The sequence below is a fragment of the Sturnira hondurensis genome, unplaced genomic scaffold, assembly GCF_014824575.4.
Source record: "Sturnira hondurensis isolate 20B ecotype Veracruz unplaced genomic scaffold, ASM1482457v3 Scaffold0007406, whole genome shotgun sequence".
In the NCBI taxonomy this organism is placed as follows: domain Eukaryota; kingdom Metazoa; phylum Chordata; class Mammalia; order Chiroptera; family Phyllostomidae; genus Sturnira; species Sturnira hondurensis.
In genome coordinates, this window is record NW_028080037.1 from 12,971,076 (window position 1) to 12,997,689 (window position 26,614).

Consider the following 26,614-nt stretch of genomic DNA (forward strand, 5'->3'; position numbering starts at 1 on the left):
GACTTTGCAGGACTGGGGCACAGGGGTGAGGGTGACAGAGGAGCCAGGGATACTTTCCTCTGATCCCGAGTCTGGCGTCTGGTGTAGGCAGCGGAGGGAGAAGGCACCCACCCACCCCTGCTTGTGGGATTTCCGGGGGACTGTATGTAGTTCCGCAAGGCACAAGGCGAAAGATATGTAAATAGCTTGGTGGACCCTGGCACAAGTTAAATGCTCTGCAGACAAGATGCTGGCTGGTCATTAGGGGGGAAGTGTGGCAGCCATGGGAACCCGGCGTGGGGTGCGCATGGGGCCTGCCAGAGTGATAAGTCCTGGGAGCATTGAAGGTGGAGAGAGGGTTGGCCTGGCTGCAGTGCAGGGCAGAGCTGGGCACTGAGGAGGGTCGGGGCCTGGCCAGCAGGACCCTGTGGGCTGGCGAGGGGACCCCTTTGTCCTGGTTTGCCCAGCTTCAGCACTGCCAACCCTGCGTCCTGTGACATCTTGGGCAAACCTGGATGGTTGGTCATGCTAGTGCCCAGTGGGGACATCTGGACCCGCCCCTGAAGGCAGGTGGGAGCGTGGGCAGCTCGAGGAGGGGGTGGGGGTGATACGTTTCTGCCCACATCAGCTGGAACCAGGTTCTAAGCATTTCCTCCAAGAGTAACCTCTTGTCTGGCTTGCCCTTTCAGGATCAGCTGAAACAGTGTTTCACCAGGCGGCCCCCCGAGGCCAAGGACACAGACACCCTCGTACAGGAAGCGGACAGCCAGTATGGGACGTGGACGGACCAGCACCAGAGTGGGGAGAGGTAGGCGGGTCGAGCGGGGCTCCTGGCTGCGGGGCATCTGGGCGGTGGTCAGTGTTCTGTATTCCTGGAGCTTGCTTCGTCCATAATTGCAGGAGTAAAGCGGAAATTCTTGTTGTAAAGAGGAAATTGAGAAAGCATTGAAAGATAATACTGAATGATACTTGAACTACCCACAGAGGCAGAAAGCGGATTAGTGGTCGGCAGGGGCCGGAGCACAGGGCCAGTGGGGAGTGACCGCTGAACAGGTGCCGGGGTCCCTTCTGGGGTGACGAAGGCGCTCTCGACCCACGCAGTGGTGGTGGGTGCCCAGCATTGTAAAAACGTGCTGTCTCACTAACGGTAACTTTTATGTCACGTGTATTTTACCACATTAAAAATACCATAAAGAACACGAAAGCCACCAGTCATCTCAGCACACAGACATAACCTTCATGAGTGGTTTTTGTCTTTCTAGACTTTGCTTGGTGTCCCTCTGTGTGTGTTTGTAAGTGTTGGAATACGTGGCTGTACGGGCCACATCTGCCTTCAGGGCTGCCACCGTTAACGGCCGTGGGGCAGTGGAGGGCAGCCCGGGCTCAGGAGGCAGGCTGGTCTGGAATCCCAGCTCCACCCTCAAGGGCTGTGGGATAGCCCACCCTATTCTCTCCCTGGGTCTCCGATCCCCCAGCCCTTACTGGGGCCTGGGATCCCCCCCAGGGGTGGGGCGCGGAAGGCACCCCCTCCTGTCTCCCAGAGGCACTGCAGCGCCCCCTGCCTGACCATCTAGGAAGCCGCTGTGCTCCCAGCCCTTAGGTCGCAGCGCCATCTGCTGCTACCTCGATGGTATTTCTTCTTTTTTGTGGATTTGGCTCAATCCCACCCCATGCGGGAAGGCCCTGCCTGTTTCCAGTGATCCGATCATCCCAGAGCTGACAAAGGCACCAGCACCCCTGGGTTGAAGGTTCTGCTTGAGGGTGCAGTGGGGGGAGGGTGTCTTTCAGGACAGACCCTCCCATGAGGGAGGTGGTGGCTGGTGCGCCCACACACCTTCGTCAGGGTAAGGCTTTCCTGTGCTCTTGACTTGGGGGTCTTTCTTATGGGCAGGGAGAGCCTTTTCAATGTAACAGCCTGATTTACTCACAAGTTTTCTATTTTACGTGATTCCCGTTACCCAAGGGGGTACGTGGGTCTATTGTCGCGGGAAGAGATTCCAGAAGGGTAAGAAGGTAGAGGAGGTGGATTCTAGAGTCAGTGCTTCCTCTTTGGGAAAGCTGCCTCACGTGTCTGCCCCTCCGGATCCTCATCTTCAGCGAGGCTCCTACTTAACTTCCTGAGGTTAACCCTCCCGTCCCACACCCGTCCCAGTGTTCTGGGGGCACGTGATCAGCGCCTGGCTGTGCACCCAAAACGTTTCCCCACTGGGGAGTCCCGTCTAGTTCCCTGGAGTGTAGAGCGCTGCCCGCCCCGCCCCTTCTTCTTCCCCCGCCTCCTGCGCGCGACACTCCGGGCTCTGAAGCAGCCTGTCTGACCGGCCACCTTCCCCTCCGTCCCTCCTTCCAGCGTGGGCCCCGAGTCCCCTTCCCCGGACAGCAGCGCCGCGTCGGCACGGAAGCAGCCCTCCAGCAGCCGCTTGTCCTCGCTGTCTTCCCACACGGAGGCCACCTCCACCGGGGACCAGCAAGACTGCTCCCGGGACCGGCGGAGCACCAGCGTGGACCGCTCCAGCACCGACCTCGAGTCCACAGATGGGACAGAGGGGCCTCCCGCTCCAGACACTGGCTCTGCGAGGACAGTGGACGACTTCTCCTTCATTGATGTACGTTCGTCATTGGGAGCTTGTGCTGGAGACAGTCGTTTCCTCTTAAAGGGGTGCTCTAGCGCCTCCTGGTGCACCGCCCCTTTCAGGGACAGCATGTGTGTGCTGGGCACCCACTGGTGGGTACAGAGGGCACAGTCTGAGGTGGGACTGTTGTCTGCACGTGGCTTGTACCTGCCACACGCCTGCTGTGTGTCCTGGGGCAAATGCTTTCACGTTCCTGAGCCTCTGCCTCCTCACCCACTTCCAACCAGCATAGTGGGCTCTGCAGCCTCAAATACAACTGTGTGGGTTCAAGTTTAACCTGGTCCTAGCCCAGGACTACTAGGTGAGCGGGAAGTGCGACGCCACCCCACTGGGCGTTCTCCCAGCAGTCTGCTTAGTGAGAGGGGCCCCCAGTGCCAGGGCACCCAGGCCTCTCTGTAAATTGGCGGCAGTGGTTCTAAGAAGGGGAGAGCCCCCAGGGGTTCGTAGCCCTTGTGTGGTCCCCAGGGACAGCCCTGAGGACTCAGCTTTTCCAGGTTCCCAGCAGAGGCACCCTCCAGGATGCCAGCTGCCCAGGTCCTACTGCCTCCCTTTCCAGCCCCTTCCAGTCCCGCACGCACCCTCTTCCCTCCCCTCCCCGCACCGAGGGCAGCCCCACCTGCAGGTGCCAGGCAGATTTCCCTTGTCATTTGCTGAGACACGGAGGTCTTTTTATTTTATTTTATTTTATTTATTTATCTCTAGAGAGGAGGGGAAAGAGAGAAATATCAATGTATGGTTGCCTCTTGTGAGTCCCCTGCTAGGAACTGGCCTGCAACCCAGGCATGTGCCCTGGCTGGGAATTGAACCGTGATTGTGTGGTTCACAGACCCGCGCTCAATCCACTGAGCTACACCAGCCAGGGTTGAGACACGGAGGTCTTATTATCCTCCTTCCGTGACAAGAAGGCTGCCCTCCCACCCTCCTGAAGGTGCATCCCCTAAATGCCACAGAAACTAAAGGGACCGCCCTCTTGGCAGTAAAGCCTCAAGCCCATACTTGTAGGGACGGCCACCTGGCTTCCCCCAGAGGAAGGTGACCACTGCTTTGGGAGCAGGGCTTCCTCCAGGGCCCCCAAGGGACTCCCCTCCTTAAGTATGATCAGGGCATCTCGCCAGCACCTCTGAGTAAGGACAGAGATGGGGGAAGACACGAGTTCACCCTCCATGGGGGCCCCCACTGTGTAAACACGGACTCGGTGTGGGTGATGAGGATCAGGTGGTGCATTCGGTTATCTATCCAACAAAGGTCTGTGGCGCTCCTGCTGTGTACTGAGCATTGTTCTAGCTTATGGGCTCCTGGGATGCCACCAGGAGGGAAAGACAGTCCCATTGTGTGCCCGCTGCGTGCCAGAGACAGGACCTCAGTCATCACCCTCGTGGTGTGTTTTATGGAGAAAGTTTGGCTGGGGATGTTAGGTTACTATTAAAATGCAGAAATGCCGGCCCACGTGCCACGTGAATAGGATCCCGTGTGTCGGAGAAGCTACCCATGCCTCTCTCTTGAGTGGTATCCTCAGCGAACAGTTCCTCACTTTTTCCCCCTCTTCCTCCTGCTGCTCCCAAAGCAAACCTCAGTCCTCGACTCAAGTGCCCTCAAGACCCGGGTGCAGCTCAGCAAGAGAAGCCGCCGCCGGGCTCCCATCTCGCACTCCCTCCGGCGCAGCCGGCTGAGCGAGTCAGAGAGCAGGTCTCCGCTGGAAGAGGAGGCCGACAGCACGTGGATGTTCAAGGACTCGACAGGTACGCCCCTCGAGGGGCCTCCACGGTGCCGTAGTGAACAGCGGGAAGGGTGGGGGTTAAGCACTGGAAGACCTTTCTGAGTCGAAGGCTGTAGGGGATTAGAACATAATTACCCAGGAAACTGTGATCTCTTATTCTACACAGCTCATTACAAACTAAGTAAAAAAATTTTTTTTGAGGAATGATACATTAATTGGAGCTCTGCAGTTTGCAAAGGACAAAGCCACAACTTACTAGGGTTTCCTGATTTCTGCTCTTATCCCTACTAAATCCATCCTACATACTGTTCAGGTCTGTTTGCTGGTCTTTTGCTAGATGCTCGAGCTGAAAGATCCGCTTCTGTATTATTTGTCTTGTTTGCCTTCTAATAAATGATGGACAGCTACACATTGTCCTCTAAGGATTTCTATGGCTGCATTTTGTATCAGATCTTAAGCTGAATTTTAAAGGGCAGGTAGAAGTTGGCCCGGGAAGGGTAGTCTGGGCAGCATGTTAACGGATGGAAGGGCAGGGGTGTGGAAAGGACATTCTATTTTTTTCTTTCATTTTTTAAAATATATTTTATTGATTATGCCATTGTAGTTGTCCTATTTCCCCCCTTCATTCCCCTCCACCCTGTACACCCCTCCCCCACCATTCCTCCCCTTTCGTTCATATCCATGTGTCACAAGTTCTTTAGAGTCTATATTTCCCATGCTATTCTTGTCCTCCCACCTATTTTCTACCTACTGTCTATGCTACTTAGTCTCTGTACCTTCTCCCCCCTTCTTCTCCTCCCACTCCCCTGTTGCTAACCCTCCATGTGATCTCCATTTCTGTGGTTCCGCTCCTGGTCTAGCTGTCCTCTTAGATTGCTTTTGTTTTAGGTGTGGTTGTTAATAACTGTGAGTTTGCTGTCCTTTCTCTGTTCATATTTTTTATCTTCTTTTTCTTGGCTAAGTCCTTTTTACATTTCATATAATAAGGGCTTGGTGATGATGAACTCCTTGAACTTGACCTTATCTGAGAAGCACTTTATCTGCCCTTCTATTCTAAATGAGAGCTTTGCTGGATAAAGCAATCTTGGATGCAGGTCCTTGCCTTTCATGAGTTGGAATACTTCCTTCCAGCTCCTTCTTGCCTGTAAGATCTCTTTAAGAAATCAGCTGACAGTCTGATGGGAAGTCCTTTGTAGGTGACTGTCCCCTTATCTATTGCTGCTTCTAGGATTCTCTCCTTCATTTTAACCTTGGCTAATGTATGATGTGCCTTGGTGTGTTCCTTCTTGTGTGTGTGGTATGGCCTCTCCCCGGGGTTTGGTCCTCCCTCTGCGGTTCTGGCAGGAGCTGCGCTGAGAAAGTAGGCGGGGCCACCTCGTGGGAAGCTGTGGTGCATGGCCAAGGGGCTAGACATTATCTGTAGATAGAGATTCACGGAAGAGTTTTAAGAACCAAAATCTTTTCTTGTAATGGAAACCACAGCAGATGACCCCACCCCCTGCTCCCGCTGCCCTGTGCTTCACACATGGCCTGTAGTCTCTCAAAAGCTTCTGCAGGGACTTTGCTTACTCTCCATGCTCACGGCCAATGGCAAGCAGTCAGACCAGGCTCAGAGCCAAGCGAGGGGTGTGGTTTCTGAGGGGCGTGGCTCCTGAGGCGTGGCTTCTGACCTGACATCTATAGGCTAAGAGTTCTCTCTCCCTTCTCCCTTCTGTTACTCAAGGAAATGTTTAAATGCCTTGAGTAAGACTTCTCTCTGTACACTGTCCTGGTTTTTCTGAGCTGAATTGCATGGAGGTGTTGGAGCAAGTATGGAGGTGTTGGAGCAAGTATGGAGGTGTTGCAGCAAGTAAAGACCACAGTGGTGACGAAAGTACACAGTCACCCCTAAAAGTATAAAATTACCGCCCCACCCCCACCCCACCACTGGAATGTGGCAGCAGCCTCCCCATTCCTCGCAGCCTCAAGGAACCAGCCAGGTGCTGGGGAAGGCCTGGGGTGCACTTTCTGGACACACCCCAGTTTCCTGCTTGGCCTGGAGCCCTGGAGCACTGGGCTTCGCCCCTGCCCCGCCCCCCTCACTGTGCCCAGTCCCATGTCCTGTTCCCAGGAGGGTGGAACACCTCACCCTCGCTCCTGGAGGAGCGGGGACCTGCTGTCTGTCTCCCAGAAGTCTCGCCTGCGAGGTGGAGCGTGACAGTGGGGTTCGTTCCCAGAAAAGGGGCCTTGGGGTGAAGGCAGGTGGCTTCCTGGTTTGACCCTGGGCAGCCCTTCCATAGACAGAAGGCCCCCTCCCCACTCTCCCTGAGAGCTTGGCCCCACTCGCCAGCTGCCTAAGGCACTTCTGTCTCCTTTCCTGCCTCAACCGGAGAGGCTCTTCTGTTTCCCTGACGGGGGATGAGCCAGGAGCCCAGGCTGCCTGTGCCCAGTCCCAGCAGGAAGTCCGTCCCATTTTGCCTTTCTGTCGCCATCTTTGGGCAAGAGCTGTGCCAAAGAAAGTGCGCCCCCGAGTCCATTCTCACCTGTAAAATGGCCCAGCCACACCTCTCTTGGAGCCCCTGTGAGGACCGCGTGGGGGTCCGTGCACAAAGGATCTGGGACCCCCGGCTCCCTACCTGGTGGCTTCCAGTGACCTCAGTGCCCTGTTCTTTGCAACAGAAGAGAAATCCCCCAGGAGAGAAGAGTCCGATGACGAGGAGCGGCCACCCAGGACCGAGGGGACGCCCGTCAGCCACCCCCAGAGGATGCCGGTGTTTCCGGGTGTAGACCCGGCAGCGCTGAAGGTACAACCACACGCCCAGAGCGCCTCTCGACCGGCAGCAGAGGACAGGAAGGACAGGCCCCGCAACCCCGGCTCTTGCTCTCCCTCCTTCCTTCCCTACTCAGTCCCTTCCTTCCTCCATTCCTCCCTCGTTTTTGAAGTAGTTTGACTCACAAGCAGTTGTGAAATTACTCCAGATCCCCTGGCCCAGCTTGTCCCCATGCTGACACCTCGCACGACACCACGGTGTGTGATCAAACCCAGGACACTGGCCTTGGCGCAGGGCCGGGAGCTGGACTCCTGTGCCTTTCCCCGCGGCCCTGTGTTTCTTCCTGTCCCCAAGTCTGATGCTCAGTGAGGCCTCCTGGCTGAGCTCTGACGTCCTCTTCTGTCAAGGGGCTGATGATCATTCACTGTGGGCGTCAGGCCCGGTGCTGGGTGTCAGGGGACCAGGAGGGAATAAATGCAGCCCGAGGTCCTTGAGTCCAGTCTGCTAGGGACGGTACCCACGTCAGGTGATCATTTCCAAAGGACGCGGGAAGTCTGCCCCAGAGCCACACTGCCCACTCTCCAATCTGGAATCCCAGCTGGACCATGGAGTCCCAGGGCAGGGCAGGGCGGCCCCCCTCCTCCCCTCCCCAGGGCCACCAATCATCTCTCACGGTCCTGGGAGCAGTGGTGCTTAATTTGGGTGAGGGAGGGGACCCTCTTGCCCCCATCCTGGACCGGGCACTGTGCACTTGCATACGCACCCCGTGCCCCGAGCGACGCTGCACGAGGCAGCCCCTTCCTCCCGTTTGACTGGAGAGGAAGTGGAGGTGAAGGTGGCCGGGCTGTCTGTGGGGTTTCTCCCCTCGACACTGGGTGCCAGCCGGGAAGCCCCCTGGCGGGGCCGTGGGCGTGCCACTCCTTTAGTGGACACGGGTTCTGCTTTCCATGTCATTTCTCACAACAAGAGAAAGCCAACATACAGCAGAGACGCACGCTTATCCCTCTAATTGGCTTTACAGGCCTTGACACGTGAAGGTCTCACAGCCGCTATCATTGGCCAGCAGCTTTCTGGCTTTATTTTTTTTTTTTAAGTGTGGGAGCAATGACACCTCAGGAGGCAGCCTAACCCAGGAGGCAGCGGAAGGCCTTGCCTCCAGGAGGGGGTGCCTCTGTGGGTGCCCCGAGTACCTCCCGAGGCCCCTGAACACAGGCCAGAGCCCCCGCGCTCTGTGAGGACAAGGCACTGACCATTCACACTGACACAAGCTCCCTGGGCCACTGGCAGCCCCCTCTGCTCTGGTGGCCCTCGGCCGAGGGCGACGCTCAGCATTTGTCAGCAATCGGAGGAAGTTGCCTGGCTCTGGAAAGCGCCCTGAAGTCAGAGGTGGGAAGACTAGGGGCCTCCCCAGTTCTTGAAAACTGTGAGACTTTGGGCAAAGTGCTCGACCTTTGGCCTTAGGGCTTCTCCCCCGTAAAACGGGGAAACCTGTGTCATGTAACTCATGCCTGGTGGCGTCCAAACGCTGGGTACTCTGTGCTGTCAGGAGGATGGGGTGGGGGGGTGGCAGGGCGTGGCCTCCTTTGCTGTGGCTGTCCCCCGCCTGAGTCAGAGACAAAGGCTGCCCTCCACCATCACACACACATGGTCCCCCAAGGGAACTCTGCGGATGCCATTCTGAGTCACTCCATTCCCAGCATGCCCCCCACCGATGGGTGGAAACCCACCCTGCCCTTCTCCTGTGGGAATCGGATTGTAAAAACTGGAATTCGTTCCAATGGAGGCAGGAGCGAGGGGCTGAATGGAGGTAAGCCTCTCCTGGTAGCGTCTCCCCCCCGAGGCTCTCAGAAGCTAAAGGAGATGGGCTGTCTCGTGCCGAGGACACTACACACGGTGGCTTTTCAGCCACAGGCAATTTGTGTGTACTTTTGGCGCTGCCTTGTTGATGCACCGAGTGGTCACGCTCGGGCAGCAAGGCTGACCTCTGACGTTTCTTACCCTCCCAGGTCAGGCGGCATCCCCCCTGCCCCTGTGTTTCCTGCCTGCGGGGCCCGCATGTCACCATGCAGTGACAGTGTCACGGGACGGGGCCCTTCCCCACCCTACAGGTGGTCACAGACTAGGCTCTCTTCCCTCCCCAGGCTCAGCTGCAGAAGAGGCCAGAGGTGGACAGTCCCAGCGAGTCGCCCGGCTGGGCCCCGCAGTCCAAGACCCCCAAGTCCCCCTTCCAGCTGGGCAGTCGTGTGCTGCCCACCAGTGTGGAGAAGGACGAGAGGTGAGGGGTCTTGGGGACGAGGGCCCCTCCGCTCCCAGGTTCCGGGTGCACTTCTTGGGGGTGAGGGGAGAGGGAGAGAGTTATACTGAGGAATTGTCTCTCGGGAGTTTGGAGGTGGGCAAGGCCAAGACGTGCAGAGCAGGCCGCAGGCTGGATGGAGACCCGGGAGGCTCTGATGTTGCAGCTCGGGTCTCAGAGGCGGTCTGCTGGCCCAATCCTTTCTTCTTCGGGGAGGTCGGTCTTATTCTGTTAAGGCTCCCACCTGTTGGATAGGCCCACCGGGCTGTGGAGGGTCACCTGCTTGGCTCGGAGTCCCCGTGTTCAAATGCTAATCTCATCTGAAAGGGAGAGAGCTGCACAGACACACCTAGGGTGACGTCTGACCCCGTAGCTGGACTCCACGGCCCGGCCCGGCCGACACACAGCGTTAACCGCCGCAGGCATTCCCAGGGGTAGAGAGATGGAGGGATGGTTGGATGCTCGGGTGACAGATGGTCGGATGGACAGAAATAATTTTATGTGAGCGTGACTTTAGAGCTGCGGATTATGTCACAGAGTGGACGTGCCAGGGTTCATTTCACATCCCATTGCGGGGTGCGTGGACTGATGGCTGTTTCCTGCTCGTCCGTCACGCTGGCATGGGCTCATCTGTCTCCTGGAGTGCCCTGCTCAGCATCTTCCTTGGCACAGCAGGGGGACAGCTGGGTGCCCCCCAACGCTTCCTGCAAGGTGCGCTCGGTCTCGCTCACGCTTGACTCTCACTGGCTGTGTGGTTTCAGGTCTGAGGAGCCCTCACCCCAGTGGCTGAAGGAGCTGAAATCCAAGAAGAGGCAAAGCCTGTATGAGAATCAGGCTTGACCAGGTACAAAGGGGTCGGGGGGGGGGGGGGCTGGGCGGAGCCTGCGATTCGAGGAGTTAGCGGAGGCGGGTGGAGGGCCAGGGTCAGAGGCTTGGGATGGCATGCCCCAGGACAGGGAAGGAAAGCCGTGGGCCTGGGTGTTGGGGGTTCCTGACAGAGCCTGGCAACAGTCCGTTCCCTCTTAGGGGTGAAAACACCACTGGGCCACCTGGGTGGCGGGGGCGAGGAACCAGGCAGCCGGGGCCCTGGTGGGCCCCTCTCACTCCGTCTCTGTCTCCTGTTTATAGAGAGAGGACAGCACATCCAAGAGCAGCGCAGTCCACAAGGCGCCTAATCTCTGCATTTGTATTCTACCCACATGACTAGGAGACAGTGTGGGAAAGAAAGATTTAAAAAGCCAATGACCAGAGATGCCGTGGTGGAGGGCCCAGACCACTGAGCATCTTGCCCCTCAGTTTCCCCATCTGTGGAGGGGGTAGCAGCACCCAGAGGGCCCCGTGGTCCCAAGGGCTCACTGGGGCAGCCCCGCACGTGCTTCCTGTGAGGCCCGGGCGGGGACCACCCTGTCCACACTCCAGAAGCATCGGCTCTGACGTGAGCTGTGCCTGAGAGCCCCGCCCCTTGTCCACAAACCTGGAATCCAGACAGACAGCAAGGAGTCCGTGCCGTTTAGATCGTTCCCCCCACTCAACAGGAACACGTGTGCGTCACACTACAGGCACATGCTGTGCTTGGTCATGCGGGCATCACATATGTTACATGATACATCCACATATAGGTGTGCATGTTTGTGCATCACCAGCTCCAAAAAAGCTCCCACTCCTGCGGTAAATCTGTGCTGGACGGTTCTGGATAAGGGGTCGGAGCCTGCGTTTACTCTGTGTTTAGGGCTGTGTGCGTGGTATCGCAGTCAAGCCTCCGTAATCCATTGGAGGACACTGAGGCTGGAGCCCTGGCCAGTCTCTAGATGTCACACTCATTCCATGGCCTCCAGCCGCCCGCCACCTTCCTCACCCCACCCCTCAGAAGACAAACCAGCAGCAACGAAAAGCCCACGTGGTCCTTCCCAGCCCATGGCTGGGGGGCGGCCAGCGTGGGGAATGCCACAGAAGGTTCGAAGGCTCGGTGGTAGAGAGAGACTGGGCCACCTGCCCCCTATTGATGGGACTTTTCCTTCCTCTCCAGACAGGGTCACTGCCACATGTAATGAACAGAAGCCTTAACTGTCACAACCCCCAAGACGAGGCCACGCTGCTGCCGTTCCTGCCCGCACAATGGTTCCCTGCCGGGGCCCTTCCGGTGGTCCAAGGTGCCACACCGCACCACTCCACAGGCGCCCCCGGACCGGGGTGGAAAGGCCAGTCCTCCTCAGCACCCACTCGTCTCCCTGGACAGCGCTTCGGCCTGGGAGAGAAGCCAGGCCACCCAGAAACACCCACGCTGGTGGTTGGGGGTGGGGGTTACGTAAAAAACGTGGGTCTTCCCACTCAGCAGCAGCTCCAGGTATGCGGGTGTCAGGCTGGATCGTCTCCCAAGGTTCTGGACAACACCGGAGTCGCCAAGGCCCCTCTTTCCCCCACCCCAGGGCAGGTCTTGTCCAAGAGGACTTTGGTCTCCTGCTCAAATTGTGTGCAAGGCAGTTCCCTGGGGCCGGGGGCGTTCCATGACTTTTTGGCGAGTTCCATCTCTCTCTCGAAGGATCAGCAGCTCCGAGGCTCAAACGTGCCCACCCTTATAGTTAGCCTTCCAGTGGGGTTCCGTGCGCAGTGGCCCTCTTGTGTCGTGTGTCACCTCTGTTTGCTTCAGAAGGTGACAGAGCAATAATCAGCCAACCCCCTCTTGAAGTTTGCTATGTATGTATGTTTTTATGGTAACGAGCGGGAGGAGAGAGGTGGGGCTGCTTTGCCGGAAGCATCTGATCATCTCAGGTTATCTGACCCCTGTCCAGGCGTCTTCAAAACTCCAGCGGTTCGCATATCGGCTCCTGGTTTCTCTTCTTTCCGCGCTCTGATTTCTGTGGAGCAACCTTTGTCCCTTGACCTCAAGGGCTCATACACCGCAGCCCAAACGGCAGTGCCTTTCCCACCCTGCGCGTCTTTTTCTCCAGAGCTGTGTTTGAATGCCCCCCGAGCTGCGGGTGCAGAGATCCTGTCCACGTCGGCCTTGGAACACATCCCTACGAGGTTCTTTTGTTTCTTCTCGCCTCTTCCTCTACCAACCCCCGCTGAGCTCCCCTGACCACGTGCTCTTTTTAGGGCCACATAAAGGAAGGCGGGGTCGTGCCGAAAGCTCTTCTCTGGAGGGGGCTTCTCTCCAGAGCCCCCGTCCCTGCCAGACGAGGGGGACTCTGGACAGAAGTGCTAGATCCTAGGTAATGATGTGTAAGGTTTGCCTCGCCTTTTTCTCCCCTTGCTGTCTCTACCCTGTCCTTTTTTGGAAATCCTCAGCACCAGCCTTTTCCACCTGTGAAGCCCAAGGCCCCAACACACATCCCAGAAATGCCTGGCTGGCCACCTGCCATGCCTGGAGTTGCCATACACTTTGTGCCAATCTTACCTGGGAGACGCCCACCGGTGAGAAGGATGCTCAGGCAGTTCGTGGGGCCACCTGTGATTGCTGAGGGGCCCTGGGGCTCAGTTTCCTAATGGGTGCATGCACAGCGCTGGCTAGATGTGGAAGTGGGGGGCACACACGTGCCCCTCACCCCTGCAACTTCCCAAAAGGTGCGAGTCTTTCATAAATTCATGGTTTACCCATGGCGTCCAAGACTCCCTTCTTCCCGCCACCTCTCCAAGAGTCTCTGTTTGTCTGCCCACCTTCCTTTGTCCATCATCTCCCTTTCCCACCACTTTCCTCTCTTGGAGGGCCGGGCGGGCGTTGGGGCGGAGAGGAGTCTCGTTTCTCCCGCCTTTGCCTGGAGAGTGGCCGGGCGTCAGCACCACGGACAGGGACGGGAGCCGCCCTCCCTGAGTCCTGCGGCCCCGCTTGGACCGCTTACTGATGGGCACTGGTCGGACCCTGTCACCCCCCCCCCCCAGCCTGGTGCACCTGGAAGCGCCCCCTGCATCTGTGTCTGGAGGGCGGGCCTCACTCTGTAATAGTTGTGTTCTCTTCATTCCCTAAGTAAGGGGTTGATCACTTCTCTCTGGCCACTTGGGGATTTCCTGGCTCCAGGAACTGCTTCAGTTGCCTTTTGTGGTTATTTGTTTAAGGCCCATTTCTTGTTTTATAACAGTGGATGTGGTGGCCCTGCAGGTCCGTAGTCCCCTATAGGACACTGCTGGTGTCCTGACTTCCTTTCGTGGCCGCTGCTTTCTTTGTCTTTCTGGAGTGGGAAGGGCCCCTTGGCATCCTCTCAGGCTGCCTTAGGAAATGACCTGTTCTCTCTGGCGAGTGTACCGGTGCTCACCGCGCACAGCTCTCCATTCTGAACGAGTCTTGTTTCAGCCCAAGTTGATCCGGCAGGAAAGAAAAACACTCGGCAATGAGATTGACCTGGAGCTCTTTTGCCTAACCATCCCCCTCGCCCCCCCCCCCGAAACAAATCTTGACTGGAAATTAAGAGCCAGTTAATTCCTTGGAGATGAAGACATACAAAGTCCGCCCCTTTACACTGACTAGAGCAAGCCCTAAACATCCTCCTTGCTTTCCTTCACCTCTGGCAGCCTCACCCCCCCACCCCAGGGCAGATGACCACGGTAGATGGCTTCCCCATGCAGGTTCCCTGCCAGCCCGGTGTGGCGAGGTCAGGAGGGATGGACGGTGCCCAGAGCCTTTGCAGAGAGCTGGGCCGGGGGCACGGGCTTCTCCCCTTCCAAAACTGGGCAAGCTCTTCAGGACAAAGCACGGGTTTGCCTGCTAGTTTCTCAAGTTAGCCTGGAGTCATCTTTGGAAACCTGTCTCCTTTTAAACGAACTTAATATGCCTTAATCATCTGTATGCAATCTAGTCCCCTGTCCTCTGACCTGCCTCCTCTGGGCCTTTGGCTCTCCTCCAATGAGGGTCTTACACAGAAAGCGCATGGCGATGGTGTATGGTCTCTGCTCGCCCCTCACCCTGTCTGTCTGTCTCTCTCCCCCTCCCTCCACCCACTCACACACACCCTTGGCACGTCAGCATTTTGACAGAGGATCTTTTGATAAGCCTGTATCTTTTTCCCTCCAGTAGACCCCCTTCGTGGTCTCTTGCCCAGGGAAACAGAGGCCGCTGGCCTGTGAACGCCCCTGGCAAGGCCTCAGGAAGCAGTTTTGCAGAAGACTGCCCGGTGCCACCGGGGAACTTCTGGGACAGGATGAGCCTCCCGGTGTTTGGATGGTGACCTGCCATTCTCGGGTTGTCTAGGACTTGGGGGACAGACAGTCAGTTGGGGGTGTTGTCCAGAGGGACAAGCCGAGTCATGTGGTTCCGGACAAATGCGTTTTCTCTTGTGCATCCCGGGAAGTGAGGCCAGCCCTAGGCGTCAGCCTGAGACCCTAAACCTTACAGGTTGTGCGAGGGATTTCAACCCCCCTTGGCGTGACTTCCTAAAGGAGAGACCTCAGCCACCCCAGCCGGGTGCTGGTCGCTGCCCTGTCCACACACACACTTTCAGTCTTCCCATCACGGCGCCCGGGTTTCCCCAGGAGCTGGGTGTCATCGAAAAGCCCAAAGTCCACAGGTGTGTGCTCGGGTCACCTGCACTAAACGCTCCCTTTCGGGGTCTCCGTCCCGCGTGGAAGACAGCGTCCACCCAAGGAGAGGGCTCTCGAGCCTGCCCCGCCCTCACCAGTCTCTGCGTCTCCCCCCCCAGTCCCCGTGGTCCCTCCCACAAAGCCCTGTGCCCTAATACAGGCAGCTAGATGACTCAGTTTGTATGAACTAGCATTTCCAGATGAGCCTGAGCGGAGGTGGGGAGGCGGGAGAAAAGCGCTCTCTAGTGGAGAATACTGCCCCCCGCACCCCACAGTGAAGCTGTGGCAAGTCACCTCAGGGAGGGAGGGACCACCTCCTCTCTCGTTGTGCCTTTCCTCCTCCTCCACGTGTTAAATTGGCGGAGCCAACACCCAGGGGCATCACAATGCCAGGGGTCAGAGGGACAACAATTAGGTAGACGGAGCCACGTGATGCGGGCTGGACCCGCTGGACCCCTGGCAGGGGCTCTCCCTGGGGCTCCACTCCCGTAGGGAGCTGTGCATCCCGAACTCCGTGCTGAGAAGCCAGGAGGAGCATCCTTGTTTGGATTCCCAGCCAGTGAGGTTGTGGGGATGGAGCCCTTTGGCATGAATGTGCATGCCCTTAGCCAGTCTGTATGCCTGTCTCTCCCTTTGCCCCCTCCTCCCCTCTCGAGGTGTCTTGCTTTTGCCTGGGTTGGTCCCTGCAGGGAGCGGGACAGAAAAGCCAGGTTCCGGAAAGTCGGCCTGAGGTTTCTGGCAAGGTACCCTCTGAGTCCCTCCCCCCACCCTCCCAGGCTCTCCTGCAATAGCTGCCCTGTAGCTGGTGCCTCGAAGTCTTCCACGAATCAGACAGACACTTTTCTGACCGTCTCTGGTGGCGCCACACCCGCTCAGAAATACGCCATCGTCCAAGAAGTATTTCAGCTTTCTGATGGCCTTATTCCACATGGCCTTACCGATCCTGTAAATAGGGGACTCACGGAAGGGACGTCCTGTGTTATGGAAGGTGTTTCGTACCACGCTGTTCCTTCAGGCACACCAATATTCTGCAAGTCGTCACTCCCTCTGGGATTTTGATCCCCAGATGCTTTGTAAGGCGGGGGGATGGGGATATTTCTGCATATACTGTATATTTTCCTGGCCTTCCTGCTGGGTCCCTTCATCGGGTATGGACTCACAACAGAGAAGGGACCAGAGGCTGTGTGCAGGGCAGTTCAGCCTCCCGCCTGCTGGGACTCGTGCGGACTGAGAGCGCCCCAGCCCTGGCAGTTGGGCGCGGAGGGCAGGCCGGCGGCACTTTATCCAATCCCGGAGAGAACCTCGAGTCACGTGACTGAGACTTCACCTAGAAAAATGCCTATATTTTTAGCGTTGAAACCACGGGGCTCCCTGGACCTCCCAGAGTATTGGGCGTCGACAAGTGCTTTTATATTTTGTAACGGCAAAGAGGTTTCACGCGCACATCAAGAGCAGCTGGGGACCTAGTCGACTGCCACGAAACCAGATGACCTCTGCATGTACAGAGACGTTGCATTCGCACTCTGGAAATAGCAAATAAAGCTTTGATGCAAGTTGCGTTGGAGATGCTGGTGTGCCGGTGTGCAAGCGAACGGGCTCCTGTGCAAGCCGCCGTCACCCGCGGGGTCGGTCTCTGGTCTGGGCTGAGCTGGGCTCCAGGCAGCGGGAGGGGGTGGCTGGGGTCCCGGGAGAGGGGCCTGTGGGCACAGAGCAGGCTTCCCGCTCAGGGTGGTATAGAGCCCTCATTCGGCTGCATCCTGGCCATGGGGTCTCTCTGAGCATTGGTTCTCTAAAATGGGGGTGGGATAGCGACACTGGCGGGCAAGACTTCTGGACAGTGGTTCTCACGGGTTGATGGCGCTTCCCCGACGACATCTGGCAACAGACACTTTGTTGCCGTGAGGAGGGCAAGGAATGCTGTTCAACATCCCACAATGCACTGGGTGGGCTGGCCCCGGGCGGCGGCAGCGGCAGTGCCGAGGCTGGGAACCCTGGGTGAAGGAAATGCAGCAGTGCTGGGCGCATAGTAGGTCCTCGCGATGCTAGAGGATCTGAAGGGAGGGAGTCACGTTCTCACATAGGCTGTCCCCACCTCTGTCTCCCCCTTTCCATCCACAGCAGGTGGTGGCTGCCTCCCAAGTTAAGGGGCAAAGCCAACTCGGCCCCCATGACACACCCACCCCAGGAAGGCCCCCCCGACCTCGGTCCAAACTGTCCGTGACGGGCAGATGCTCCGTGAACAAAAGTAGGAAAGTGATCGGCTGTGCCGAGAGGGCTTTGCTTCCGTGACCCGTCAATGACCCGAGTAGAGAGGTGGCCGTTTCCTGAAGAGGTGACCGTCCGCGGTCTGAGCCCTCTGTGACTCACCCAAGGCTACAACAGACCCACCTGTCACCCAGCGTCGTAGCAACATCTCAGAGGTGTGAGGTGACCGGTTTTAGGCAGAGTTGAGGATTTTCGCCAAAAATAGCAACAAAAAACCCTGGGGCTTAACAGTTCACTTCCTGTTCCTCAGTTTGTTCGTGCATTAATCAGTATTAAAGGCCTGTCACGGGCCAGCTGGCACCGCTAGACACTTAAATGCATGGCTGTACTTCTTCAGTCATAAATAAGGGGGCAGTCGTGGTCACCGGGAGCCGCACCCCCCCCCCTGCTGCCGTGTGCCCCGGGGATGTGGCTTCCCCTCTCTGAAGGCAGTTTCCCAACCGCCTGTGACATAGGATCCTGATCCCCTGGAGAGGGCTGACTGGGGAATAAACAATGCTTGCAAAGCTGGCACAGGGACCTGCACACAGTAGGTCTTCAATAATTGGTAGCTGTCATTTGTACATGCCTTTTATATGGAAAAAACCCATCTTGGGTGAGTCTGGTACAGCATCCCACAGAAATGGTTGGATGGAGTTAGACCCACTTTGGAAGTTCAGTTTAGGGTGAACTTGACTTAACAATTTAGGCAGAGGGCACATGGGAGAATTGAGGGGTTTGGAGTCCCTCACTCCAAGAACTGGAGCCTTTCCAAGGGTGAGGGACATCTCAGTAGGAACAGGTGGCACCAAGAAGCCAAAGAAAGGGGTGGGGGTGGTCACTGGGGAATTTCCTGTCCCCACCCCCAAGCTGGTTCCTGGTGCCATGAGGCTTCCCACAAGGCCCGTGAGGTCTGCCTGCTCCTGGGACGTGGTCAGAGGCCATGGCTGAGAGGGCACAGGCCCTGGGGCCTCCCTGGGCCCGTCATTGGAGTGAAATAGCCCGAATGGAATCGGGTGGACAGGCCGCTGCGTCAGCAGGCTGGGATGTGCTGGGCTGTCTGAAATCACCCATAAATAGGATGCTCCTTGCAAAGGGGGGTTGTCTGCAGGCGACGCTGGCTTCTCTGTTCTTCCCGGGACAGCAGCAACAGGTTCGTTGTGGGGCAAATGGGGCAGGGTGGGGAGGCAAGAGCTGCCCCAGCAGGCCCAGACCTGGGGTGGCCCCCTGAGGCATGCAGAGCTGGCCTCTGCCTGAACTGGGGATCCACCTGGTGTGAGCCCAGAGGGCGGTGTCTAGGGATGAGCCCCTGGGCATGGGCTTAGGACGGGGAGCCTGCAAAGATGAGGGAGGTGAGTGGGCACGTCTGGGGACTGCTGTGTCTTCTGAGAGTCTTCCTTGAGCCAGACCAGGCCCTGGTTCCTGCCGGACTGGGCCTGGGCCGGGCAGCCAGCCAGCAGGCTGTGCACCCTCAGGCCTGTATGGGCTACACAGCTGTGTGCAGCTGGGTGCAGGGTGTACTGTGGATGTCTGAGATGAACATGTGTGTGTGTGTCAGAGAGACAGATAGAGAGGCAGTCATCCTGCAGCAGGTGAGAAGTGACTGTATGCAGTGACCGTGGGAGCCTGCGTGTGCATGCAGGTACCTGTGCCAATAAACCGGAGCCCAGGCCCATGTGTCTGTGTGTGTGTGTGCGGTGGACAGGAGAACCTGCCCACGTGACTGTGACGGCCTGAGCTATGTGTTCCAGTCCCCGTAGGCGTGAGGGGAGCCCTGTCTGTGTTTCTTGTACTGACGTACACACAGAATGCATGAGCAAATGAATGGAACCTGGGCTGGAGCAGGTGTCCCAGGACCTGGTACTGCATCACGCTTTCTCAGGATATCTGTCTGTCTGTCCCTCTCCCACCAGCCTGCGGCCTCCTGTTTTTCCCGGTCACCCAGCCCAGGGCCAGGCCCTGAGCAGGTGCTCACAGAAGCTGGTGAACCGAGCGATGAGTGGACAAAGGACTGCAGCCTAGGGGTGGGGGGTGGGAGCGATTCCTGCAGAGGAACCCCTGAAGCCTGCCCTCCGACCAGGTCCGGAGGCAATGTCTGCACAGAACCCCAAGAACCCTGGTTTGGGGGAGCAGTTGGGTGTGGGTGAAGGGCATGAGCTTCAGAGCCAGGCCCAACCGCAGTCTCAGGGAGGTGACCTCACCTAACTGGGATTCGGGGTTGCTGTCTGCAAAATGGCAATTCTGGTCCTACTGACCCATGGTGGGCTCATGGGTGGTGCTCAGAGGGTGTTTGTTGAATGACTGAAAGACGGAATGTAGTCCGTGAGCAATGACCACGTCCCATAAGCAGCAAGGTTCTGTAGCCCACCCTCAAAAAGACCTGCTGACTCTCCTCCTTTGGTTGAAGCCGGACGGGTCCCCAGGGGGATGGCAGAGCAGCACGGAGCGCCGGAGCGGGCTGCCGCTGGCAAGAGCCATGGAGGCCTTGGGGGCAGCTACAAGGTAAGGAAGGGCCTGGGGGCTCTGGGCCCAGGGCTAGTCCTAGACCTCGGGGTCAGCTTCACTCCAGAAAGGAGCCAACAGGGCCAGGAGGACCCCTCACTTCTCGGCCATGAATTTGTTTCATGACTTCACTGCACCTGGGTACACACACCCTCCCCAGGCACAGAGGCAGCTTCAGGGGTCTTGGCACTGACTCCGTGTGGACCCTGGTCCCATCCCCAGCCCTCTCTGGGCCTCAACCGCCCCATCTTTAACTCTGGAGCGATGCCCATGCTCCTTAGCCCCAGAGTTGACGTGTGCTCAGTGCAAGCGCCATCGGCAATGCCAGCCCTCAGGGTTGGGATTTATCAGCTCTGCCCTCTCTAAGCTGTCCTTGGGGGCTCTGATCCCAGACTGCCCAAGGATGGGCTGATTCCAGAGATACCTGGGGACAGGGGCATTTCTGAGGATGTGCTGGGGACTTTAACCAGATTGGGGGAGACGGCAGGAGAAGAGCCACAGAGAGGCCTGCCTGGCTCTGGGCTGACCCACAGGTGATGTCACCTAGCCGTGCCCTGCAGGCCCCCAGTTTCCACCTTGGGGAGAGGGGTGCCGTGTCATCTAATGGCCTCTCAGGGCCTTGGCACACCCCTGGAGGCAGCTGCCCAGCGGGAAGGCGGGTGCCGCTCTGGGCCTCCCTGCCTCCTGTTGGCATCTGTGGGCCTTGCCCCACCCACTCCAGTGCACGGGCCAAAGGAGCTGCTGACTTAATGAACCTGGACAAGTGACCCACCCTTTCTGAGCAGGCGTCCCTCAAGGGCCTCCTACAGAGACAGTCTGTGCTTCCAGGAGGGGACAGGCAGCACCTCCCTTTGCCTTTGCAGCCCCTTCCAGCCCCACTCCACCCCCTGGGCCTGGGGCAGGCGGAAGCCAGCCCAGAGGTTGCAAGCTGGTAATTCGTCCATCCTGCACGGGCTTCGTAAAAAGGGGATATTTCACATTAAGGAAAATATAGATTTCTGGCCTTGATTACAAAGTTTAGAACAGGGTCTACATTCCCTCCTGGTTGCAAGTGGCTTCATTTCCCTCCTGTCCCTTCCTGGGGGCATTTCACTCTATTAAGGTTCCAGGCTGGCTCCTTCCTCCAAAGGGACAATCCGGGTTTAAGGTTCCTTGCGGCAGTCCCCTCCATGAACACCAGGGGGCAGTGCAAGCCTGCAGAGGTGCTGGCTCCAGGCTGGTACAAGACTGAGCTGTTGGAGCTGGTGATTGTACCTCCCTCCTTGCCCCACGGGGGGCCGTGCAGGGCAGGGATTGGGACTGGGAACCCCACTGTGACACGCAGGACTCTGCCGTTCCAGGTGACCGTGTATGAAATGGAGAACTTCCAGGGCAAGCGGTGCGAGCTCTCAGCTGAGTGCCCCAACCTGACCGACAGCCTGCTGGAGAAAGTGGGCTCCATCCAAGTGGAGTCGGGGCCGTGAGTACCTGGACTCCTGCCCCTCCTCACAGCCCGAGCCTTCTGGGAGTCGGGAGGCCCAGGTTCAAGCTCCAGATCTGTTGTGGCAGCCTCAGTTTTCCCACCTATAAAATGAGGGAGTTGGCCCGGGTCTATCTCTCATGTCCATGGTGAACAGCAGGGTGTGGTGGAAAGAGAACACAGGACAGCCCAGCCCCTAGGTCAGTGCTGACAGGCAGGGTTTAATCAGCATCATTTCAATAATGATCGTACCATCTGCGGTGTAACATGTGTCATGGTCCTGAATCCTCACCACTGCCCAGGAGAGACCTGCCAGTCTCATCCCCATTGAACAGGTGGAGAAACTGAGGCCACAGTGCTTAAGTGTCAGGTCCATGTCCCTACAGCAAGCAGGTGTCCCAGCCAGACCCAGCTCTTGCCTTGGATTGAAAGTCCAGGCTCTGGCACTAACCACCTGCGTGATCCTGGACAAGATGTTCACCCTCTGGGCCTCTGTTTCCCCATCTGTCAAATGGGCAGAACAACAGGACATACTTCAGAGAGAGGCTGTGTGAAATGAACAGAGTGACACATGTAGGTGGTGACAATGCTACTAAGGAGTCGTCTAAGGAACACTGTGCACCAGACGTCGCACGAAGGACTTTTCAGAGTCAGAGCGCCCTGCACAGAGGCCACACGCAAAACGGCTCCTCAGTGCTACTTCCTGGGATGGTTTTCTGGCTGGAAGCTCAGCTCCCAGTATGTCCCAGCAGGTCCTTCAATAGCAGGACCCAGGATCAGGAATAGGACTGGCAGGAGGGTGTGAAGTCAAAGGTCAGCAGCTGTGTGCTCTGGGCTCACCTGCAGCAGAGGTGAACCAGGCCTCGGTGCTCCTGCAGGTGGCTGGCCTTCGAGCGCAGGGCCTTCCGTGGGGAGCAGTATGTCCTGGAGAAGGGGGATTACCCTCGCTGGGACGCCTGGTCCAACAGCCACCACAGTGACAGCCTCCTGTCCCTCCGGCCTCTGCACATTGTGAGTACAGTGCTGCCCCCTTCAGGGAGCTCTGAGAAGTGGGGCAGGCCAGCTGGGTTCAAGGCTGGGCCAAGGCCTTGGAAGGTGTGGACCTGGCCTGGGAAGGGTCCTCATTGTTTCTTACCCAAATGATAGGGTTGGCTGATTGGATGGTCCCTAGGCTGGGGGTCAGAACATCAGGAGTCACATCCTGGATGAGGCAGCAGGGCACTGTCCCCCCTCCCCCCGGAACCCTATTAAAATGCTGAGCTATCCAGCCCTGTCTCAGATCGATACTATGGTCGAAGAAATACACAGTCTGGAACTTAGCTTCAGAAAGTAACTGCAAAGCAGCTCAGGTTCTTTGCTTGTGTTTCTCAAACACCTGAAAGGGATTCGGCCCATGTGATACTTAAAATGTTGCTCTTGTCCCCCACCTACTACCCTCGCTCACAGCTGCTCTAGCCCCGCCTCCTCTCACAGTCATGGGCGGGGAAAGCTGGGGAGACCACATCAGAGTCAGTTTTAGTACAGAAGGAAGGCTCCTACGTTACTAATTTTGATCTGCTTCTACCCCCTCCATGCCTCAGTTTTCCTCTCTGCTGTTAGTGTTGAGTGAGACCCGAAAGGGCCTTTCTTGGTTTCACGGATTTAGGTTCCTAAGGAGGCCAGCTCTGGAGGACCCCCCAAGCCCTCATCCCTGCTGCAGTGGGTTTGGGGGTGAAGGAATCTCAGCATCCCCTCCCTCGGGAAGGGAGCTCTGGGTGGGCATTATTTTGTGGCGACTCGACCCTTCCCTGAGCCTGGAGCCCACCTGACCCCTACTCTGGGCACGGGAGCGGCCGCCTCACACCAGGACCTTGCTCCCCAGGACGGCCCGGATCACAAGCTTCATCTGTTTGAGAGCCCAGCTTTCGGTGGCCGCAAGATGGAGATAGTGGACGATGACGTGCCAAGCCTCTGGGCTCATGGCTTCCAGGACCGGGTGGCCAGCGTCCGGGCCGTCAACGGGACGTAAGGGACCCCACGCCCACTCTTGCCCCTGCCCCACCCATCCTCCAGCCCGTCACGCCCCTGGCTCCAAAGTGGGTGTCTGCTCACTGTCCCCTGGTCAGCTGGTGTTTCCCCGCACCTCTAGTCCGGGGGCCCTGCATTTGAGTTGCTGCTGCTGCTGCTGGGTCCGGTCCACCCTTGCTCAGAGCCCCTCCTGAGAGCCTTCGTCCAATCACTTGCACTCCTGTGCCACTGGGTTTCCAGGAAGCCTTATCTAATAGGAAGTTCTTTTTATTTTTTTTTATATTTTATTTATTTATATTTTATTTATTTATTTTGAGAGAGGAAGAGAAGGAGAGAAGGAGAGCAATATCAATGTATGGTTGCCTCTCGTGAGTCCCCTGCCGGGAACTGGCCTGCAACCCAGGCATGTGCCCTGACTGGGACTCGAACCGCGATCGCGTGGTTCGCAGCCCGAGCTCAATCCACTGAGCTACACCAGCCAGGGCGGAAGTTCTATCTTTTTAAAGAATCAAGTGAATTCTGCCTAGCCCCATGGACATCTTTGCTCCTTTTTGAACATCCTTGGGCTCTTATACAGATGCTCCGATTTTTTTTTTCCTCTTCTACACAATCCTTGTCCTTCCTAACAGGGGAAGAGGTGACCCTGGTTCTCCAGGGGCAGCCTGAGTAATACTCAGGGAGCAGGCCCATCACTTTCCTCCTTCGAGGCTCCTTATCTCTGTTAACACGACCTCAGGACCACCTTCCCTGCGTCGGTGACCACGGCTCACTAGTGGGCTTGTGATCCGGGGGGTGAGACTGGACAGGAGCCGCCTCTCCCTGAGAATAATTTATCCAACACTGTTTACTGCACAGGAGGGTGTGCAGAGCAGTGGGGCAACCAGGACTGCACAGCCTCGGGCGTTTTGCAGTCTGATGGGGAGAGGGACAAGGGCCTAGGTGTTCACAAATCACTGTGATCGGGGTGGTGACGGGACAGGCAGAGGGGCTCAGGGAGTCCCCGTGAGGTTCCTGATTTATGAGGGAATCAGGGAGGGCTTTCTGGAGGAGGGGACAAATGAACTGGGATGTAAAGACAATGAATGAAAGAGGGAAAGGTGTAAGGATCAGGTAAGGAAGTATGTGTCAGGCAGAAGGAATAGCATGTGTAAAGTCTCAGAGATGTGCAAGTTCAGGTTCAAGGGGAGTTGAATCAGAGAGGCTGGAGCAAGCGTGCAAAGAAGGAATGTTGAGCGATGAGGGTGGAGGTGTGTAGAGAAGGACCTGGTGAACCGCTGGGTGCAGAGTTTGCACTCACCCCTAGGGGCACTGGGGAGCCCAGATGGGACCTGGACACGTGCTGGCTTTGAAGGGCTCAGCGGGGCTGCAGGCAGGAGGCTGGAGGGGGCAGCCCTCACCCCAAGCCTCGGTCTCCCGGCAGGTGGGTTGGCTATGAGTTCCCGGGCTACCGCGGGCGCCAGTACGTGTTCGAGCGGGGTGAGTACCGCCACTGGAACGAGTGGGACGCCAGCCAGCCGCAGCTGCAGTCCGTGCGCCGCATCCGCGACCAGAAGTGGCACAAGCGGGGCGGGTTCCTCAGCAGCTGAGGGGCGCCGCCCCAGGGGCCCGGCTCGCTCCGCGGGGCAGCACGGGCAAGAAGAGGACACCTCAGGGCCGGCCTGCCCTCCTTCCCCAGAACCTGCTCAATAAAGCCTGGGGCCGGTCCCCCACCTGCAATGTTCGTCTGCAGTCACTTCCTGAGTGGGCGGGGCCTGGGGGCGGAGCCTGCAGGAGAGGCTGCCCAGGGGAGGTTGGGGCTGGGGGTGGTTCTGAGACCCCGGGGAAGAGCTGTGAGCTGCAATTGTACCCTGGGCTCCAGTCCCTCCAGCGAAACCACATGTATAGCTCTTGTATCTGCCTGTCTGCGTCTCCATCGGTGGTCTGTCAGTCTGTCCAGCCAGCCAGCCAGCCAGCAGCCTTCCTTTCTTCCTTCCATCTTTCTGTATTCTTCTTCCCACTAATCCATGCATCCTTCCTTCCACCTGTGCACGTTTCTATCGATCCTTCCATACATTCTTCCATCCAGCCACCCCTCCTGGCTCTCTCCATCCATCCATTCTTTCACCCATTAATCCTTCCTTCCTCCCCTCCTCCCTTCCTTCTCCCATCCACTCATCTATTCATCATTTCCCCCTCTATCTGCCAGTCGAGTCGCTTTCATTCATTGATTCAGCGAATGCCAGGCCCTGCTGGAGGCCTGAGGACACAGCAGTGGACAGAAAGGGCAGAGCCCGTGGGACTGAGGGGGACTTGGGGAGGCCTGCGGGGACTGTGGAGGTCTGTGTGAGCCGTGACTGTGTCATCCCCCAACTGGCTCTCTTCCTGAGTCAGCAACTCAGTCCCCTTATCCAGAGCCCTCCTGCAGCCTAGGTTGGGGACCGAGTCCCCCACCCCACTTCCCACCACAGGCTGTCACCTCTCTGAGCCTCAATGGCTTCGTGGGCCCAAGGGGGACGCCATGTGGCAGGGCACAAATGTGAGTCTCCTCTGGCCCCAGGGGAAGAGCAGGGAGAGTTGTCCTGTCTGACAGGTGCCAGCTGGCCTCCGGGAGGGCCCCGCCCCCAGACGCCGATCCTGCCTCTTTTCCCTCACTTTGCTCACAGGTCAGGCCCAGAGCTCCTCCCTGCCCCCTGCAGGCAGCACACAGCTGCAGCACGGGAGGCCTGGGAGTGGGGGGCTGCTTGGGATGGCGTTGCAAAAAATACAGTGATTTTCAGTGAACTCGGCCTGGGTATTTACAAAAACATGGGTAGTCAAGGAATCTTTTTGAGTTATTTGTACTTTGTGAGTACGGGAGAGCTGGGGCGGGCCCTCAGTCTCAGTGGGGTGGTAGTGAGGGGCTCCCAGTGTGGATGTCAGCAGCACCCCCTCCTCACCCCTTCCCCAACCAGGACCACCCCCTCCCCTGCACAGAGAGGCCTTGTCAGGCTTTACAAATGTCCCCGGAGGTCAGATCCAGGGCGGGGGCTTTTTGTACAGCGTCCTGCAGAGATGACCCTGGGAAGCGGCATGTCATTCACCCTACGTAACAGGTGGGGAAACTGAGGTTCAGAGATGGCATTCATTCCTTTCCCAGGGCCGCACAGGTAGGATGCAGCAGAGCTGAGGTTTGAGCGCCGTGTGCTTTTTCTAGAACACTCCCTCCTGAACCCCACAGCCTCCGATGTCTCCATTAGGGGCGGGCGGGTGCTTTACAGCGTGATGACGACCCTCGTTCACAGAGAGAGAAACCGAGGCCCAGAGTGCCGCCCGGCAGGCGGGCCTTGTGCTGCTGCGCTCCGCTCTGCCGCTCCTCACAGATGCTGTGTTTTTACAAATTGAAAGCACAACCCTCCACCAACAAAAGGATGAGGACTCACTTTAGTGTGATACTCGCTCACAGCGGTGATATGGACGGGACCGTATTATTTCCAAAGTGTGCCTGCGAATTACCCCAGGGGCCACACGCAGCTTTTAAGGGGCGGGACCAGGGCTGCAGCTCAT

General features: G+C 57.8%; 2 protein-coding genes and 1 long non-coding RNA gene across 6 annotated transcripts in view; 2 read left to right on the plus strand and 1 right to left on the minus strand.

Annotated features, from left to right (window-relative positions):
* Positions 1–16,444, plus strand: part of KIAA1671 (KIAA1671 ortholog) — a 169,375-nt gene extending 152,931 nt beyond the window's left edge. For all 3 annotated transcript variants that reach the window (XM_037052366.1, XM_037052368.1, XM_037052367.1), the window contains 7 exons: positions 669–787; positions 2,327–2,582; positions 4,174–4,348; positions 6,985–7,109; positions 9,218–9,351; positions 10,131–10,213; positions 11,396–16,444. In XM_037052366.1, the coding sequence (XP_036908261.1) occupies positions 669–787; positions 2,327–2,582; positions 4,174–4,348; positions 6,985–7,109; positions 9,218–9,351; positions 10,131–10,209 (888 nt within the window). In that variant the 3' untranslated portion in view covers positions 10,210–10,213; positions 11,396–16,444. The remainder of the gene's footprint in view (positions 1–668; positions 788–2,326; positions 2,583–4,173; positions 4,349–6,984; positions 7,110–9,217; positions 9,352–10,130; positions 10,214–11,395) is intronic.
* On the minus strand, positions 3,550–21,758 carry LOC118991230 (uncharacterized). Its single transcript, XR_005067370.1, has 3 exons — positions 21,679–21,758; positions 11,010–11,012; positions 3,550–3,562 (listed from the first exon to the last, which is right to left on the minus strand). It is a non-coding gene; the product is annotated as an uncharacterized LOC118991230 (long non-coding RNA).
* On the plus strand, positions 18,196–24,812 carry CRYBB3 (crystallin beta B3). 2 transcript variants are annotated; one of them, XM_037052369.1, is made up of 6 exons: positions 18,196–18,277; positions 19,532–19,626; positions 20,967–21,085; positions 21,964–22,096; positions 22,947–23,089; positions 24,513–24,812. In XM_037052369.1, exons 2-6 carry the CDS (start codon positions 19,552–19,554, stop codon positions 24,676–24,678), a joined length of 636 nt encoding a protein of 211 aa, XP_036908264.1. In that variant the 5' UTR covers positions 18,196–18,277; positions 19,532–19,551; the 3' UTR covers positions 24,679–24,812. The 2 variants fall into 2 exon arrangements, with proteins under 2 accessions (XP_036908264.1, XP_036908265.1); XM_037052370.1 differs by lacking the exon at positions 18,196–18,277 and adding an exon at positions 19,040–19,204.
* The last annotated feature ends 1,802 nt before the right edge of the window (positions 24,813–26,614 follow it).

Coding starts and splice junctions, on each gene's coding strand:
- CRYBB3 (XM_037052369.1), top strand. CDS start 19,552: ATGGCAGAGCAGCACGGAGCGCCGGAGCGGGCTGCCGCTGGCAAGAGC. Junction 22,097..22,946: donor CCCTCCGGCCTCTGCACATT/GTGAGTACAGTG, acceptor CTTGCTCCCCAG/GACGGCCCGGATCACAAGCT. Junction 23,090..24,512: donor GTCCGGGCCGTCAACGGGAC/GTAAGGGACCCC, acceptor GTCTCCCGGCAG/GTGGGTTGGCTATGAGTTCC.